The 14,574-nt window shown below is 30.8% G+C and overlaps 1 protein-coding gene across 2 annotated transcripts; it reads left to right on the top strand.

The window, feature by feature from the left end:
* The first annotated feature begins 10,263 nt into the window (after positions 1-10,263).
* LOC135128123 (odorant receptor 42a-like) lies at positions 10,264-13,967 on the top strand. Of its 2 annotated transcripts, XM_064054990.1 has the most exons (6): positions 10,264-10,325; positions 10,396-10,699; positions 10,749-10,953; positions 11,012-11,167; positions 11,225-11,329; positions 13,913-13,967. In XM_064054990.1, exons 2-5 carry the CDS (start codon positions 10,509-10,511, stop codon positions 11,288-11,290), a joined length of 618 nt encoding a protein of 205 aa, XP_063911060.1. In that variant the 5' UTR covers positions 10,264-10,325; positions 10,396-10,508; the 3' UTR covers positions 11,291-11,329; positions 13,913-13,967. The 2 variants fall into 2 exon arrangements, with proteins under 2 accessions (XP_063911060.1, XP_063911059.1); XM_064054989.1 differs by having other exon boundaries at positions 10,282-10,699.
* Positions 13,968-14,574: the final 607 nt, after the last annotated feature.

Genomic DNA, 14,574 nt, shown 5'->3' with positions numbered 1-14,574 from the left:
TAGTATATCCTGTTTCCAAAATCTCAAGAAATTAGGGTTATGGTAATTCAATTCAATCTGGATGCTTAGGGTAAAATCTCAATAAACAACAAATGAAAAAGTATGTTATTTTTTAAAATTTATATAACATTTATTGCTGTAAAAGTTGGAGATGACGTTATATGATGGGGAGGATGATTACAAATGTTGGTCAGTGTTTTATCAACCGGAAACGAGAGACCTATGTTTTCGTATTATAGGAGTCATGAAACGTTGAGAAGCCATAAAAGTAGTCAGTCGCCCGATGAACCTGATTACAATACTTCCTTAGCTTGCGCTCGAGACATAAAAAAAATAAACAATAACATTTGGATTTAATAGCTTTTGATATCTGGTATACCTAAACAGTGATTGAATTTTATGGGGCTATTATTACCATTACATATAACCATCCACTTAAATTAATTGGTAAAAAAATTTACCCATAAATAAGTTATTGTAAAGCTATTTTTATTTACACGCTTATAATTGCACAACAATAATTGTTAGACAAACAGAATGATAAAGAAAGGCAATGTCATATTAAAAAACAAATTACTCGTTTCGATGTAAGGTACCTTATATAAGTTAACAACATACATCTATTTAGTTATTATAGGTAAAATTCTAATACGGAATTTGTTCTTGAAGTAAGTCGTAAATTGTAAATAGCTATAAATTCGGAAATAATTCTTTTTAAAAGATACAAGTCAAAAATGTATTAGGCATGATTGTCAAGAAACATTCCAATTCTGTTTCAAATTTGCAAGCATTTTATGTCAAAAGCTGATTTTTGTAAACGTTCCAGTAATAAATTTCGAAGCAAAATCCACCTAAACAGATTTTGTTTCGAAATTTTAATTTTCATATTACTTTTATTAATTTAATATATTTATTATTATTTAATTTAAAAAATTAAAAATGTATCTATTATTTGTGATTATTGATGTAGAAATATTGTTTCTACAAATAAGAATACTACAAAAAATTGTGAACTCTTTTACTGGTATGCAGCGTTATAAATCTTGTTCACTAAAACTTTAGAGAAAATAAGTTCAATCATTCCCGAGAAAAAATTAAAGAAAAATGTTACTGTTTAGTAAAAAATTAAATTATTTGTTTATCGAACAACAAATCTATTTGAAATTTAAATTTGTAAAATTTCGAATCTAATAATTTGAAAATATTTGTAACATCTATAACAACAGAAAAAGAGTTGCACAAATTACAGTTGCTTTTTTTTAATTTCAGATTCATCAAAATTGTTAAGTCTCTTTTTTATTTATTTCACATTATCCTTATTGTTCTGCGCGTGAAGTTGAATACGATTTCTTTCCCAACCCCAAACCTAACGCTGAAAAGCAAAACAGCAAGGAAGTACGTAAAAACGGATAACGGTACTGTATCGATTTCTGCTTGGACATGCGGCAAATCAGCACTGAATCTAAACTATGTTTCGCTTCGCCCAAGTGCGACATGCGGCAAATCTGCACCAAACAGTAGAGGCGAAAATCCCTCGGACGCGATCTGGATATGCGGCAAACCAGTTCTAAGGTGACGAGCTAGTCTTGACAACACTATCACCTGCCATAGTCCTGCCGTATGACACTTTATTCAAAAATTATACTAGCGCCCAATCATTGTAAAAATGATAGAACTGAAGGTACATAAACTGAAATAAACGTACCAACGTAACAGATTGATATAAATGTTGTCAAATTAACACTTAAAAAGCAATAATTTTACAACAAATGTTCCAATTTTCCATTTATTTTCTGGCAATAATAAATACGTTGCACAAAGTTTTCAAATGAATTTGTTAGAATATTAGGGGGAATATAAGTAATCACAATCAATAATCTTTCTTCGAGTTCTTCAATTATATGCTTTGTGATCTATTAACATAAACTCCATTTTTTATATAACCCCACAGAAAAAGGTCAAGTGTCCTATCCACCTTCAAGGAAAAGTTTCATTCATGTAATCCCGTACTTGACGTCTGAAGTAAGGTAGTGCTCCATCTTGTTGGAACCAGATGAACTCTACAGGTAAATTTGAGTTTTTATAGTTGGAAAATATTGTTTAAGTCGAGGAATAATACTTTGTTGCAAAAGTTGGAGGTATTTGTCGGACTAAATTTCCGTTAATGAAGAAGGATCCTACAATGTGGCGACCAATAATGCAGCCAAATATTAATTTTTTGGTATATGAACCTCCTCCATTCAGGCCCATTCAAACAAAAAGTAGACTTATCTGAAAGAAATAATTGATTTATACAGTTGCCATCCTGAGCTAGTCTGTCTGCCATTAAAGTCATCCTCACTGAATCTTGTAGTAAATTAATTTTGTGTTGATGATATTTTTCCTGTTTGAGTATTTTTTAAACTGAGCCTCTACTCATATGATAATTTCTTGTAGAAAAATGAGGTTTTTGCAGTTAAACTCCGCCCTTCGGTCTGATTAGGAATGAAAAACTCATCACAATTGAGATCGGGGCTGGTGGATGGGGCTTAATTTGTGTTTTTTTTTTTAATATATAGATTTTCTTTCAACCACAGAAAAGTTAAACATGTTTTCAGTTTCTTGTTGTGAAAAAAGACTTCGTATATTAAGAAAAAATGGACAAAATATGAGCCCCGCCCGCCCACCCGTTCTCAATTGTAATGAATGTTTTATTCATCATGAGCTGAAGGGCAAAGCTTAATTTGCAACATCCTCATTTCTCTACAAGAAATTGCCATATGAAATATGTCTTTAAAAGGGTAGAATTTTTTAGAGAAATATTAATGTAAAAACATATGTCATATGATAATTTCTTGTAGAGAAATGAGGTTTTTGCAATTAAACTCCGCCCTTCGGTCTGATTAGGAATGAAAAACTCATCACAATTGAGATGGGGGCGGGTAGATGGGGCTTAATTTTTGTTTTTTTTAATATACAGAATTTTCTTTCAACAACAGGAAAGTTAAACATGTTTTCAGTTCAGTTATGCCAATTGGTGCACTGAAGTTTTTGGATTTTCAGTTTCATCTAACATGATATTAAAGGAGTTCTCGTCATTTGTAACATTTTTTGGTCTTCCGGTTCTTTGACGATTTCTAACATTGTCACTTTCGTTAAATCTAGGCAATGTGTTTGAAACCGTCGACCTAGAGACTTTTCCTGTATTGGGATGAGTTTCATTAAAAAGAGGTGCTATCTAGAAGTTTGCTTTTCAGTACACACTGACAAATCCATGACAGTATTTTCAAAGCCAACTACAATTTTCTATTTTTGAATTTATTCATAATAAATAATTTATCAGTTTATTTGCCGTTTTATTTAAAAAATGTATGCATGTGGTACAGTTCTGAATTAAGAAAAAAAATCTTCCATTCAAAAATTGACGATTTGACTGGTGGTGCTATTAAAAAAAATCAAGTTAGCCTTCCATTTTGAAAACAAATAAAGTTTAGAGTTTAAAAAGGTAGCGAAAAGAGAGCTTGAGTATTTTTAAGTATATTCTAAATTTCAAGAGCCGTTCCCGAGATATTCCATTGCTCCCTTACTTTTAGCAACCCTGTATATTATATATTATATAAGTGACGTTGATATACTTGACAAAATTTGGATACGATATCATCAACTGTTTTAAGAAAACAAACAATTAAATGTTCTGCCATATTAAGTTTTATATAAGATAAGTAGGTACCTACAATGTAAGCCAGCATCTGTAGCTTTTGAATATGTTACGAGTTTTAATAATAACGTTAATAATGAGCTCTGAACTGTAACTGGCGCAGTAAAGATTTCATTTAATTTATTGCTTTATATTTTTAAAAACTTAATAACCGTATGAAGCACGATTGATTCGCAAAAAATAAGATAAAGTACTTTCACTCGTAATTCTCAAGTGATGCTACATATTACGTTAAGGAATATATAACAACGAGGTCATCTGTTACTTATTATTTCACTTTGAGTCCGACTTTCCAACAATGAACACCAACTGCTTCGAATAGTCGGTACTTGATTGTTGTAAACGAGCACTAAATCCTATGCAACATTATTAACTTCATTTTGATTAAACGCTTTTTTTTATTTCACCGAAAGCATTAATCTAACTGCAGGTGGTTTTTTAGCATCTCTGTTGTGTTAAGAACTGTTAACTCACTTTTGAATTTATCTGTTTTATAACCTTTTAAAACGTAATGCGGTAATAATCGTTTTTATTATGCAAAAAGTATATTTGAAATGAGTGTACTCATAATAATAATCATTTGAACTATTGAAAAATATTCGTATTACCGTAATTTGTGATTTGTGATGATTAGTGTTACGACGTAAATGTTTCAGTACTCATTTTTGTTTATGTTGCAGCCTTTTGATTATGAACAATGAAAACGCAAGGACTTTTTCTGAAGAAATTCGAATTTTCCGTAAAGGAAGGAAGAGATATCTGCTACAGAGAAATTAAATAATTTATTGTTATTAGTATGCATTAATACTAGTGTATAAATACAAAATAAAATAATATTTTGACAAGAACGACGGTAATCGTGTAACTTTACGCAAGCTATTACAAATAAATATCTCATTTCGAATTTTATTGATTTTCGGATATACGTGAAACTATTTTAGTGTTCACAAAATATATCAACGAAAGTAGCTAGGTCGTATGCGAGGTTAATGTTATGCTTCCTTATTGAATACATTTTAAAGTAAAATAATGTGAGAATCCGACTTCTGTTTGGTGCATAACTTACTTCAGTTATGCAATATTCGTTTACAAATCGGTACAAAAATTTGTTAATGTGTATTAATGGTTTTGTAATTAATGTGTTTCTTAGAAGATTTAGTTAACATATACACAATTTATTAGTTACAATCAGAATTATTGCATAAAACGTATCCATTATGTAAACACGTTTTGGTAGAATTTCTTCTTAACGGCATTCAAATTAATTTAGCATGACTAATACAGAAACAAGACATATGTATCAAAACCGTAATCAAGTAATTATAAAATTATTGTTTCCTAAGCAGTGAAACAGTGTTTTTATGACTTGTTGCCGTAGAAATCGTGATCTATTAATTTTTTTCATGTGAGATATATCCGCCGTAACGTTGAAATCTTCGTGAAATGAGATCAATAGTTCGAGTAGGTCTCATTTAATGAATGCTTCAATAATGATTGGCGATTCTATAAGGTAGGTATTTTAGTAATAACGTTGCATACAAGGTTACTTCTCTTTATGAAATTTAACCATATTAACGCCGCGAGCATTAACCGAGGAATATTGACCCAGAAGCGTATTTAGAAATCAATATTTTTCTATGAAACCCTTTCCGAAGAATAATAATAATAAGAAACGACTGAAAAAAAAACGGAAACCAATAATTTAAAGACATTAAGCACTAAGTCATTAAAAATGTATACCTGTAAATAATAATCAAGAAAATTCTTACATCTGGAATCCAGTGGAGTGTTTGAATCATTATTTACGCATGATGGATTTATTTGATTACAGTCCAGTCTGAAGAATAAACGATTACATAAAAAATTCTGTGTAAGAACTCTAAATTATATAAATGTAGACCACTGATAGTTTAAATATTTAATACTAAATTCAATGCTGTTTTTCTTAAACAAGTCACTCTTTAGTAGTAAACTATACTTACAAACTGAATCTCTTCATGCTTTATAAATTTTAAATACTTAACTCCATGTAGAGTATAAAAATTACTGCCACTATTTTCAACGCCGTCAGAATAATAGTTTGAAGCAAAAATGGGTTTCGACTTTCAGGAAAGAACTAATAAAATGTTACGACGTTTAAGAATCATGGGAGTGTGGTCTAAACATGGACTTTTCCGTTGTGATTTATATTTTTTATATTTTATTACAATTTTTATTTATTGTAACTTTCATAATATGTCACAAGTAGTTAATCTTATCCAACACTATGACGATTTGGAAGAAGTGGCATCATCTGGTTTATTAACGCTTGTGAAATTATTTACTAACCTTAACCCTTAACTTGGCAATGTATCTTGTGAGATACATAAAATCGAAAATTTTTTTTGCTCGTAATTTGTACCATTTCGTTTTCAAAATCATACCAATGTTGTGCTGTATGTTTCATTTAAAACATGTATTTTTTTTATGAATTTTACTTAATGTTTAAAGCAAATTAACAACGTTTTTGTTGCAGCGCGCATGGTTCTTATTCAACTTTCCGAAAATTTCAGTACATGCTCTTACAAAATTGTTAATTATACTGGTATTTTGGGCCAACAAAGCTTGTTTTTTATTTTGGAACCTTCTAAAAGCATCATAAATAACATATAGTTAACTCATTGTTGAAAATACTTTATACATAGCATTTAATTAAGATTTAAACTGTGTGTATCTCACGGGATACACTGCCAAGTTTAGGCAGAATCATGGTTGTATCCTGTGGTACACACTGCCTCGTTTCCAAGCATCGATAGGTGTATCTGTAGAGATACACCGCCAAGATGTAAATAAATCATTGTTGTATCTTCTAGGATACATTGCCAATTGATATCCATATATAGAAAAATAAAATTTCTAGTTATTCAAACGTGAATAACATAATTTATTGATTATAGTCAAGGTTACAAGCAACGTGTATATACATTTATCAGTTAATGTAACGTTCATTTGAGAAGACTATATCAAAATTATATTTATATAACAACAATTTTATAATATGCATATGTACACAAGTCTGCTTATTAATAAAATGAAGGCAAGTAATCAACGTGTCGATCACAAAACCTTGTTTATTAATGTCTGCTTACTTCCTTGAATTTTAAGTTTAAAAACTTCGAGGATAATACTGTTAGTTTTTGCGTTAACTAAAAGCCCTGGACAGGTTGTAACCCAAGCAATTCTCAGAATCCCAACATCTGGTCAGGTATCTTTACTTCCTGACATTTGAGCGGGAAACCGTACCATAAATTTTGGTTCTATTCTGTTGTTGGATGAAACATATACAAAATAACCTAATTACGGCAATGTTTATGATGTATCCAGCTCTGTCCTTGCACTCTGATTATTATTTCCAGTTAAGAGCAAATGAAATTAATTTACCGTTCCACATTAAATTTCTAGATAGTTGGAATATAATTTAACAAATTGTTATAAATTTTGCAGTTTATTTAGGTATAGATATTTCAGAAAGTTGTGTTGAACGAAAATATTGAACAAATTTGAAATTTTGGTTCTAATTTTAAATGGGTCGTAATTAAGTGTGCATTATTTTTAATACTTTGTGCATTAAATTTTATACTATGCGCAATAACATTTGTGCATTAAATTTACTATGTTGCGCAATAAGTTTTTGTATTTTGTGCATTATATGTATTAAGTGCAAATTGGAATAATAAAATTATTGTTTTGGGCAATGATTTTCTGTACTGCGTGCATTATTGAAACTATAGAAAATAACAAACAAAGATAGACCTACTGTATTAATGTATTTTATGAATACATACAAAATTAACAAAAAAAAAAAAGATATTCATAGCAAAAAAGTAGCTAAACAGATTAAAAGTTTAAAAAAAATTAACAAAGAAACTTAAAATAAACATTCTTTCATCAAAAAACTCAATTACTAAGCATTATTAATTTATTGAATAATAATAATTATTAATGCTTTCTTGGCTTTGGAAGGGGGGATTTCTTCCCTGCCGAACTGACGCGAAATGAAGCACATGACACGTCTTTTAAAGAGTGGAAATGTAATGCCCACTTTACTGTGAACTAATGCACATTTTAGTAATTTACGGAACATTTGAAATGCTCGTTTAATTTTTCTCAAATACAAATTGATTTATTAAAGAACCAGTTATTTTAACGAATGAACAAATTTAATTAAATAATTATAAATTGCATTATTTATTGCGCACATAGAAAAAATAATCTGCCATTATTTTATTTATTGTCCTTTTAGTTTTACAAATGCTGAAATAGTTTCTTCTGTGGTTAAATGTTTTTAATAATGCTGTTACTTATTTCACATTTCATTAACACTAGTGCGCATTTAAATTGTTCTCATTTTAAATTCATAAGACAAATTTAGACATATTGTGTTAAAAAAATAAAAAAAAAAAACAGAAAATCCAAAGCAAATTTGTTTGAATAAATTAAATACTATACACACACCGACACTTGTATTTTTGTAAATTATATTTTTAGTACTAATAGTGAACAAATTTTGGATGAACTGTTAATTAGTATTTTGATTTTCATTAGATAATTTCCTTAATACAAAGTTTTTTTTATTGTCATTTGAATTTCCTTTTATTTTGCACTACTTAATTTAATGCAAACGGCAGCGGAAAATTAATCAGATTTCAATGAATAAATACAGTACAATTTCGTTAATTTCCGTTCGATCAGGCCAAGCCACAGAGTGCCCATCGTAATTCGCACATGCACTTGCAACACTCAAGTGTCCTTCGCTGTTTACATCTTTCACTTTAATTTTTATTACCATGGTCAGAACGGGATTTACAAACCCCTATACAAACAATCTAAACGTCCATCTGGGTAGGTAGTCGAACGATTTACGCGGGAAAGAGTATTGTAAATTATGGGTCCGTTTTCTTTGAGCAAATGTTATTCATAAACGAATCTGTCGACAAAATTTATATTCTTCTTTATAACTGCATGTTTTTGTGAACTATGTTTAGATTTTCCATTAAAAAACATACCTTTGCACATTATAAATTTTCTTATATGTTTAGTGTTATAATGTGCACTAATGTTACATAGGTTGTATTATTTATTATCAAAATATTCATGCAAAAGCATTAGTAATACTAACAAAATTCCCATGTGCAAGCATTTTTTAATTAATTTACTAAAACATTTATTGAATAAGTAATGAATCATACAGCATAACTACAATAAATTATTTCTACTTAAGAGCAACTAAAGTTATTTAATTTTACCTCCCACATTAGATTTTTGTAAGGTTGCAATATTTAGCAAACTGATTTGCCTTTTGCAATTTATTCTTAAACATAAATTTAGGCTTCTTATGTTAAAAAAAAATAAAAATAATAAACAGAAAGTTTAAAACAAATTTCTAAAAAAAAAAAAATCATGTATATATAGAGCACATATAGAGTTACTTGTATATATTTTTTAAATTATGTTTTCTATAATAGTGGTATGAATTTTGAATGAACTGTAAATTAATATTTTAATTTTCAGTAGATTGTTTTCTTAACAGAAAAAGTTTATTTTTTGCTGTTACCTATTTAAATTTATAATATTCTTGATATTTAGACTGTTTAATTTAATGCAAGTGCTAACAGAAAATTTGCCAATGTTTCAATTAATATATGTAGGTATGAATACGTCAAGCCACTGATGAGTCGCAATTTGTACGTTAAAATACAAGTGCAAACTCAAATATTCGTTTCGCTCTTTACATCTTTCATTTTAAAGTTTTTTTACCATGGTCAGAATAGAATTTACAAGACCCTGTCCCTATACTAACAATCGGACCATCTGGTTAGTTGAATTCCGCGGGAAAATGTGTTGTAAATTATGGGACCGTTCTCTTTGAGCAAATGTTCACAAACGAATCTGGCGGCAAGATTTATTTTATTCTTAACGTTGTTGTTTTTAATTTTCACAATAGTACGCAATAATTATGTAAAAGGATTAATTTATTATATTATATTTTATACTGTTTTAATTGTGTAAAATAATGAATATAATTATATTTGTAAAAAAATCATGAGTTGTCTCAATCTGGTGTTCTGGACCGAGTTTGATTAATAATTATCTATATTTACTGAGATTTTGATACAATTTTAGTACATTTATATCAGACCAACATAAAAATCAGGTTGTATCTTAGGAGATACATTGCCAATATTGCTTAAAATCATGGTTGTATCCCACAGTTCACACTGCCAGCTTTTCGATGAATTTATGCTGTGTTCCTAAAATCTGGCAATGTATCTACACAGATACATTCCAGTACCCCCTAAACCGGGCGGTGTATCTTCTGAGATACATAGTTGTAAACAAAGAACGATTGTGTTGAAAATTATTCTGAACGATTTTTTTACTTTGTAACTTCCATATATGTACAAAAATGTAGAAAGATAATTTTTTTGTGACCTCTTTTGGTTTTGCCAAGTTAAGGGTTAAGGCGTATTGTGTTATAAGAAATAGGGACAAGATACTGCGAATCAACGAAACAGTACAAAAGAAATCTTTTCAGCCAAGGAATTCCTATCAAGAGAAGGAAGCATTATCTACCCTTAAAATATTTGACGTAATGTACATAACTCATTTCTGTGGACCCACAGCAACAGTGTTATTTTTTGGGTTGTATCCGATTGCAGAACTGTTAAGAGGTAATAGAAAGCTACCGTTTAACGCCTGGTATCCCTATGATTATAAAATATCGCCGATTTATGAATTAACTTATTTTCATCAATTGACTGCTCCTTTTACAATGGCTCAAATTCAAGTTCACACAGATTGTTTGTCAATTAACCTGATTGCAATTCTTATTGCGCAGCTTGATATTCTAGCTGACAATGTAAAGAATATTTCTAGAACAAAGTATCAGCAATCGGATAAAGCTTCCGAAATGATGGAGACGGAACTACTTGACTGTATACAACACCATAAGGAAATTTTGTCGTAAGTAGTTTTCAGATGATATTTTTTATGTGTACTTTTTGCTTTTTAGATGTTTTGGAGATGTTTATCAGTTCTTAAATATTACTATGTTTGCACAGTTTTTAATAAGTACCATATCGCTCTGTTTAACGCTGTTGGAGCTATCTGTACTTAGTCCCGCAAGTACGCATTTTGCTGCCCTAATTATTTATATGTCAGCTCTTATGGTGGAATTGCTGTTATTCTGTTGGTGGGGCAATTTACTTATAGTAAAGGTACAAATTTTGTAATTGTTTTAACTATGTAGATTTATGCGTGATCATCGTTTTTCAGAGTCAGCTATTACCTCAAGCAGCATTTGAATGTGATTGGCTAGCAGGGTCTATAACTTTTAGAAAAAATTTATCTTTCTTTATTTTTCGAGCACAAAAAGAGATGGCACTATATGCGGTGGATTTCTTTAAAATTTCTCTAGGAAGTTTTGTTCTGGTGACTTATAATTGCAGGTATTTGGTCACATTTGCACTAATATTTGACGATTTACAGATTCTTAAAAATTCATATTCGTTTTACGCCGTTCTGCGCCGAGCAAACAATGCTGCTACAAACTGATTTTCACTAAAAAGCTGAAGTTTATTTAGAAGCTGTTTGGTATGTATTTTCCTTTACCACTAAAGTGTCATGGTGATAGATAAAGTACCTTTTTCTGCCCTTCGGGTTTGAATGGATGCTTGTTTACACAAAATATATGTCTATAACTATATACATATAACCTTGTATTTATTTATTTTTATTTCTCGTTATCTTCTCTACTTTTTCCTTTTTAAAACCTGCTCCTATGGCATCTCTATTTCTCTCATCCCTTATATACTCACACAGCATATGCTCAATTGTTTCTCTCATACTACAACATATTCTGAATACTCACTATTCTGCTTCCAACCAAAACTTGTTTTCTCTTTCTTCGTTCCTGCGTCTAATCCTCGCGATCATCATTATTGCTTTCCTATTCGTCTTGTCAAGTTATTGTGGTCATTGATCGGTTATAAGTTCTTTGTACCCCGAGTAGTACCTTATTCTTTTATCCTCCCTCTCCGTTCTTGTCTGTCATAATTCTCGTCTCCTGGTACAGTCTTTCGATTTCCATACATGCATATCGATTTATCTAATAGTAATAGTATTTGTCTTCCTTTTCATGCACATTCCTTTTTCTATAGTCTTTTCTACCTCTCTTCTATATTCTCTCAGCATCTTACACTTTGTTTTCTAACTCATTTTTTCTTAATATTTTACTGCTGTTTGTCCTTTTTCTATTTTCTATTTAGTTCTAATACTTATTCAGATACTTTTCTTGCATTCTTTAATTAATCATATTCCCCCATCCCCACACCTCTGATCTATACATCAATGTACTCTTTACCATGCTATCAAACATCATGATCATCCTTCTCTTTGTGTCATATCCAAACTTCCTCGCACCTATACTCCAAACAATACTGGATGTCTTCTGTTAGAGTTATTAGTGGTGAATGTACTGCTATATCATAAATATTTCAATTCTTTTATCACCACTATCTCTTTTTCTTCCCAAGCCCATTTTGTTTTCCTCATTCGTACCTTTGTACCAAATAAGTATCATTAATTTCCTTTTCTCTACACTCGCTTCAAAATTTTTCCTTTCTATGTATCTTCCCAAGCTAATCATCATTTCTTTCATTTCTTTTTCGTCCTTTGCGATTATTACCAGGTTGTAATCTCGTCCCATGACAACCCCGTGGCTACATTTTTCTGAACATTTCCGCAATCTATAAAAGTTTCAAACAGGTTGGTGCTTAGTGGACATCCTTGCCTTATTCCCTTACATGTATAAAAAAACTTCACTCTCAGTTCCATTTACTCTTACCTTGCATTTCGTTCTTGCATAGATTTCTTCTATCTTACATATACTAATTGTTCATTTATTCCTTTCCCTTAAATTGTCTCCGTATTCTCTCTGTAGCTACCGCATTGAACGCTGCCGTAAGGTCTACGAACATTGAATAGATCCTACCACTTTTTTTATTTCTTATTTTCTAACATGATGGAAATACATTAATGTTTGTTTTACCCCTGCCTCTTCTAAAACTCGCCTGTCTATCTGGTAAAATGGTATTTTCCTTCATCTCAATCCTCAACCCCTCTTCCAATAATATTGCATACCTATAGTTTATTTACAGTATTCATCAAGATAATTCCTTGATAGTTTTAACGTCATTTATTTTTTAAATATGAAAAATATTATGCCCTCTCTCCATTTTCGGGGAAATTCTTTGCCTTCAGACATTTTCCTTCACACCTCATCCTTTCTATACATCCATGCTATATCTGTCTTGTTACTTCTTGTCTACTGATTTCTTTTCCCCTGGGTTGGGGATTTTGGGCTACCATCTTTGACCGTTTTCTCATTCTAGAAATTCCTAAAAATATTTCCTCCATTATTCAGTCTTGATTTCTCCTGCAATTGCGTCTTCTTCTTTCTTTCTGTATTAGTGTAGGTCCACGCTTCTTGCTCTGTTCTAATCTCTTTTATTCTGTTTCTTCCTCTCTTTGCTTCTGCCTAAAGTGTAATACTGTAACACTTACAAAAGAAATTAATTACCGTGCCCATAATTTCAAAAGGTACTATTTTATTAAAAAAAAAACTGGACAAATGACAGTGACACGAACAACCTATTCTCATTGCTTGAACCTGATTTTCTCATCTTGTCTATGATAACCCAAATAATTTTCCTAGTACTGTATCTCAAGATTTTTTTCAATAAGTTTTGTCATAATTTCCATGAAACAATGTAGCATGACTTAATAACAGACACATTAATTTAATAAAGAAAAAAAATAGTTCGCCAGGTAATAATAATTTTCAAATGCAACATACGAAATGAATAATGCTACTGGTGTACAAAGATTACGAGGGATATTTCGAACGAAGTGTAACTAATACCGTTCCTGCGCAATAATCTGGGAAAGTTATGTAACCTCAAACTTTTAGGCACTGTGCTACACTTGTGGAAAATGTTTGGTCTCTGAGTTTAGCTAAATAGCTAGACTTAGAGACCAAACATGGTCTTGATAGCAGTCGAGCATGGTTGCTTAGTTTTCTCTCTTCCCTTGTTTACAACTGTAGTTCATGTTTTTCTGGTAAAAATAAAAATGAGAGTAAACTCAGTAACGAGAAGAGTTTTCTTTCTCTTGCAGATGCCTCACATATTTATATGATAAGATACTGGTACTTTTTCATGAGTCTTTGCAAAGTAGTGTCAAATTTAGGATTCGTTAACTTGACAGGGCCTAGTAATAAATTCTGCAAACTTAGTTCCGAACTAGATCTTGCTTCACTGTACAGGAAGAAGCGGCATGGTCGAACTGGATCCTGCAGAAGAACAATAAAAATATGAATCAAGTTTTGTAATGATGTATGTCCATACCTTTATTTTGATTTTTTTCAGTGTGATAATCACGAATTTCTGAATTTTGTAGTATTAAAATTTTTATAAAACTATAGACTACGCTTTTAGCTGATTAATACTGTTGTCACTCGGTATACCCAGACCGGTGTGGGTCCCAACAATATTGATGTGTGTATAAACAAAACAACAGATTGCTCTTACCTTTTTTGAAGAAATCTAATTTTTGGCGACACCAAGTCACAGAATTCACTACTTTTGAGTCCGCGAACCGCAAAGAGGAGTTGTCAAGAAAGAGGATGGAAACTACCGAGTAGTCGACCAGCCTCCTTTATTTTTCACACACGTTACGAAATCTTACATTAACAAACAAAAACAAGACAACCTTAAACCAAATGAAAACTAAGAATTTTGAATAAAATTAAAAGAGAGAAGTTAACACAACTCTAGACT

The sequence above is a fragment of the Zophobas morio genome, unplaced genomic scaffold (genome assembly GCF_036711695.1).
Source record: "Zophobas morio isolate AGI-343-1 ecotype UQ-CSIRO unplaced genomic scaffold, CSIRO_AGI_Zmor_V1 ptg000012l, whole genome shotgun sequence".
Classification (NCBI taxonomy): Eukaryota; Metazoa; Arthropoda; class Insecta; order Coleoptera; family Tenebrionidae; genus Zophobas; species Zophobas morio.
This window is presented reverse-complemented; position numbering and strand designations above follow the sequence as displayed.

What these genes read in the sequence shown, in the direction of transcription:
- LOC135128123 (XM_064054989.1), top strand. Translation starts at nt 10,329, where the DNA reads ATGTACATAACTCATTTCTGTGGACCCACAGCAACAGTGTTATTTTTT. An exon ending in CACCATAAGGAAATTTTGTC is followed by an intron (nt 10,700 to 10,748) that starts GTAAGTAGTTTT and finishes TTTGCTTTTTAG; the next exon opens with ATGTTTTGGAGATGTTTATC. An exon ending in GCAATTTACTTATAGTAAAG is followed by an intron (nt 10,954 to 11,011) that starts GTACAAATTTTG and finishes ATCGTTTTTCAG; the next exon opens with AGTCAGCTATTACCTCAAGC.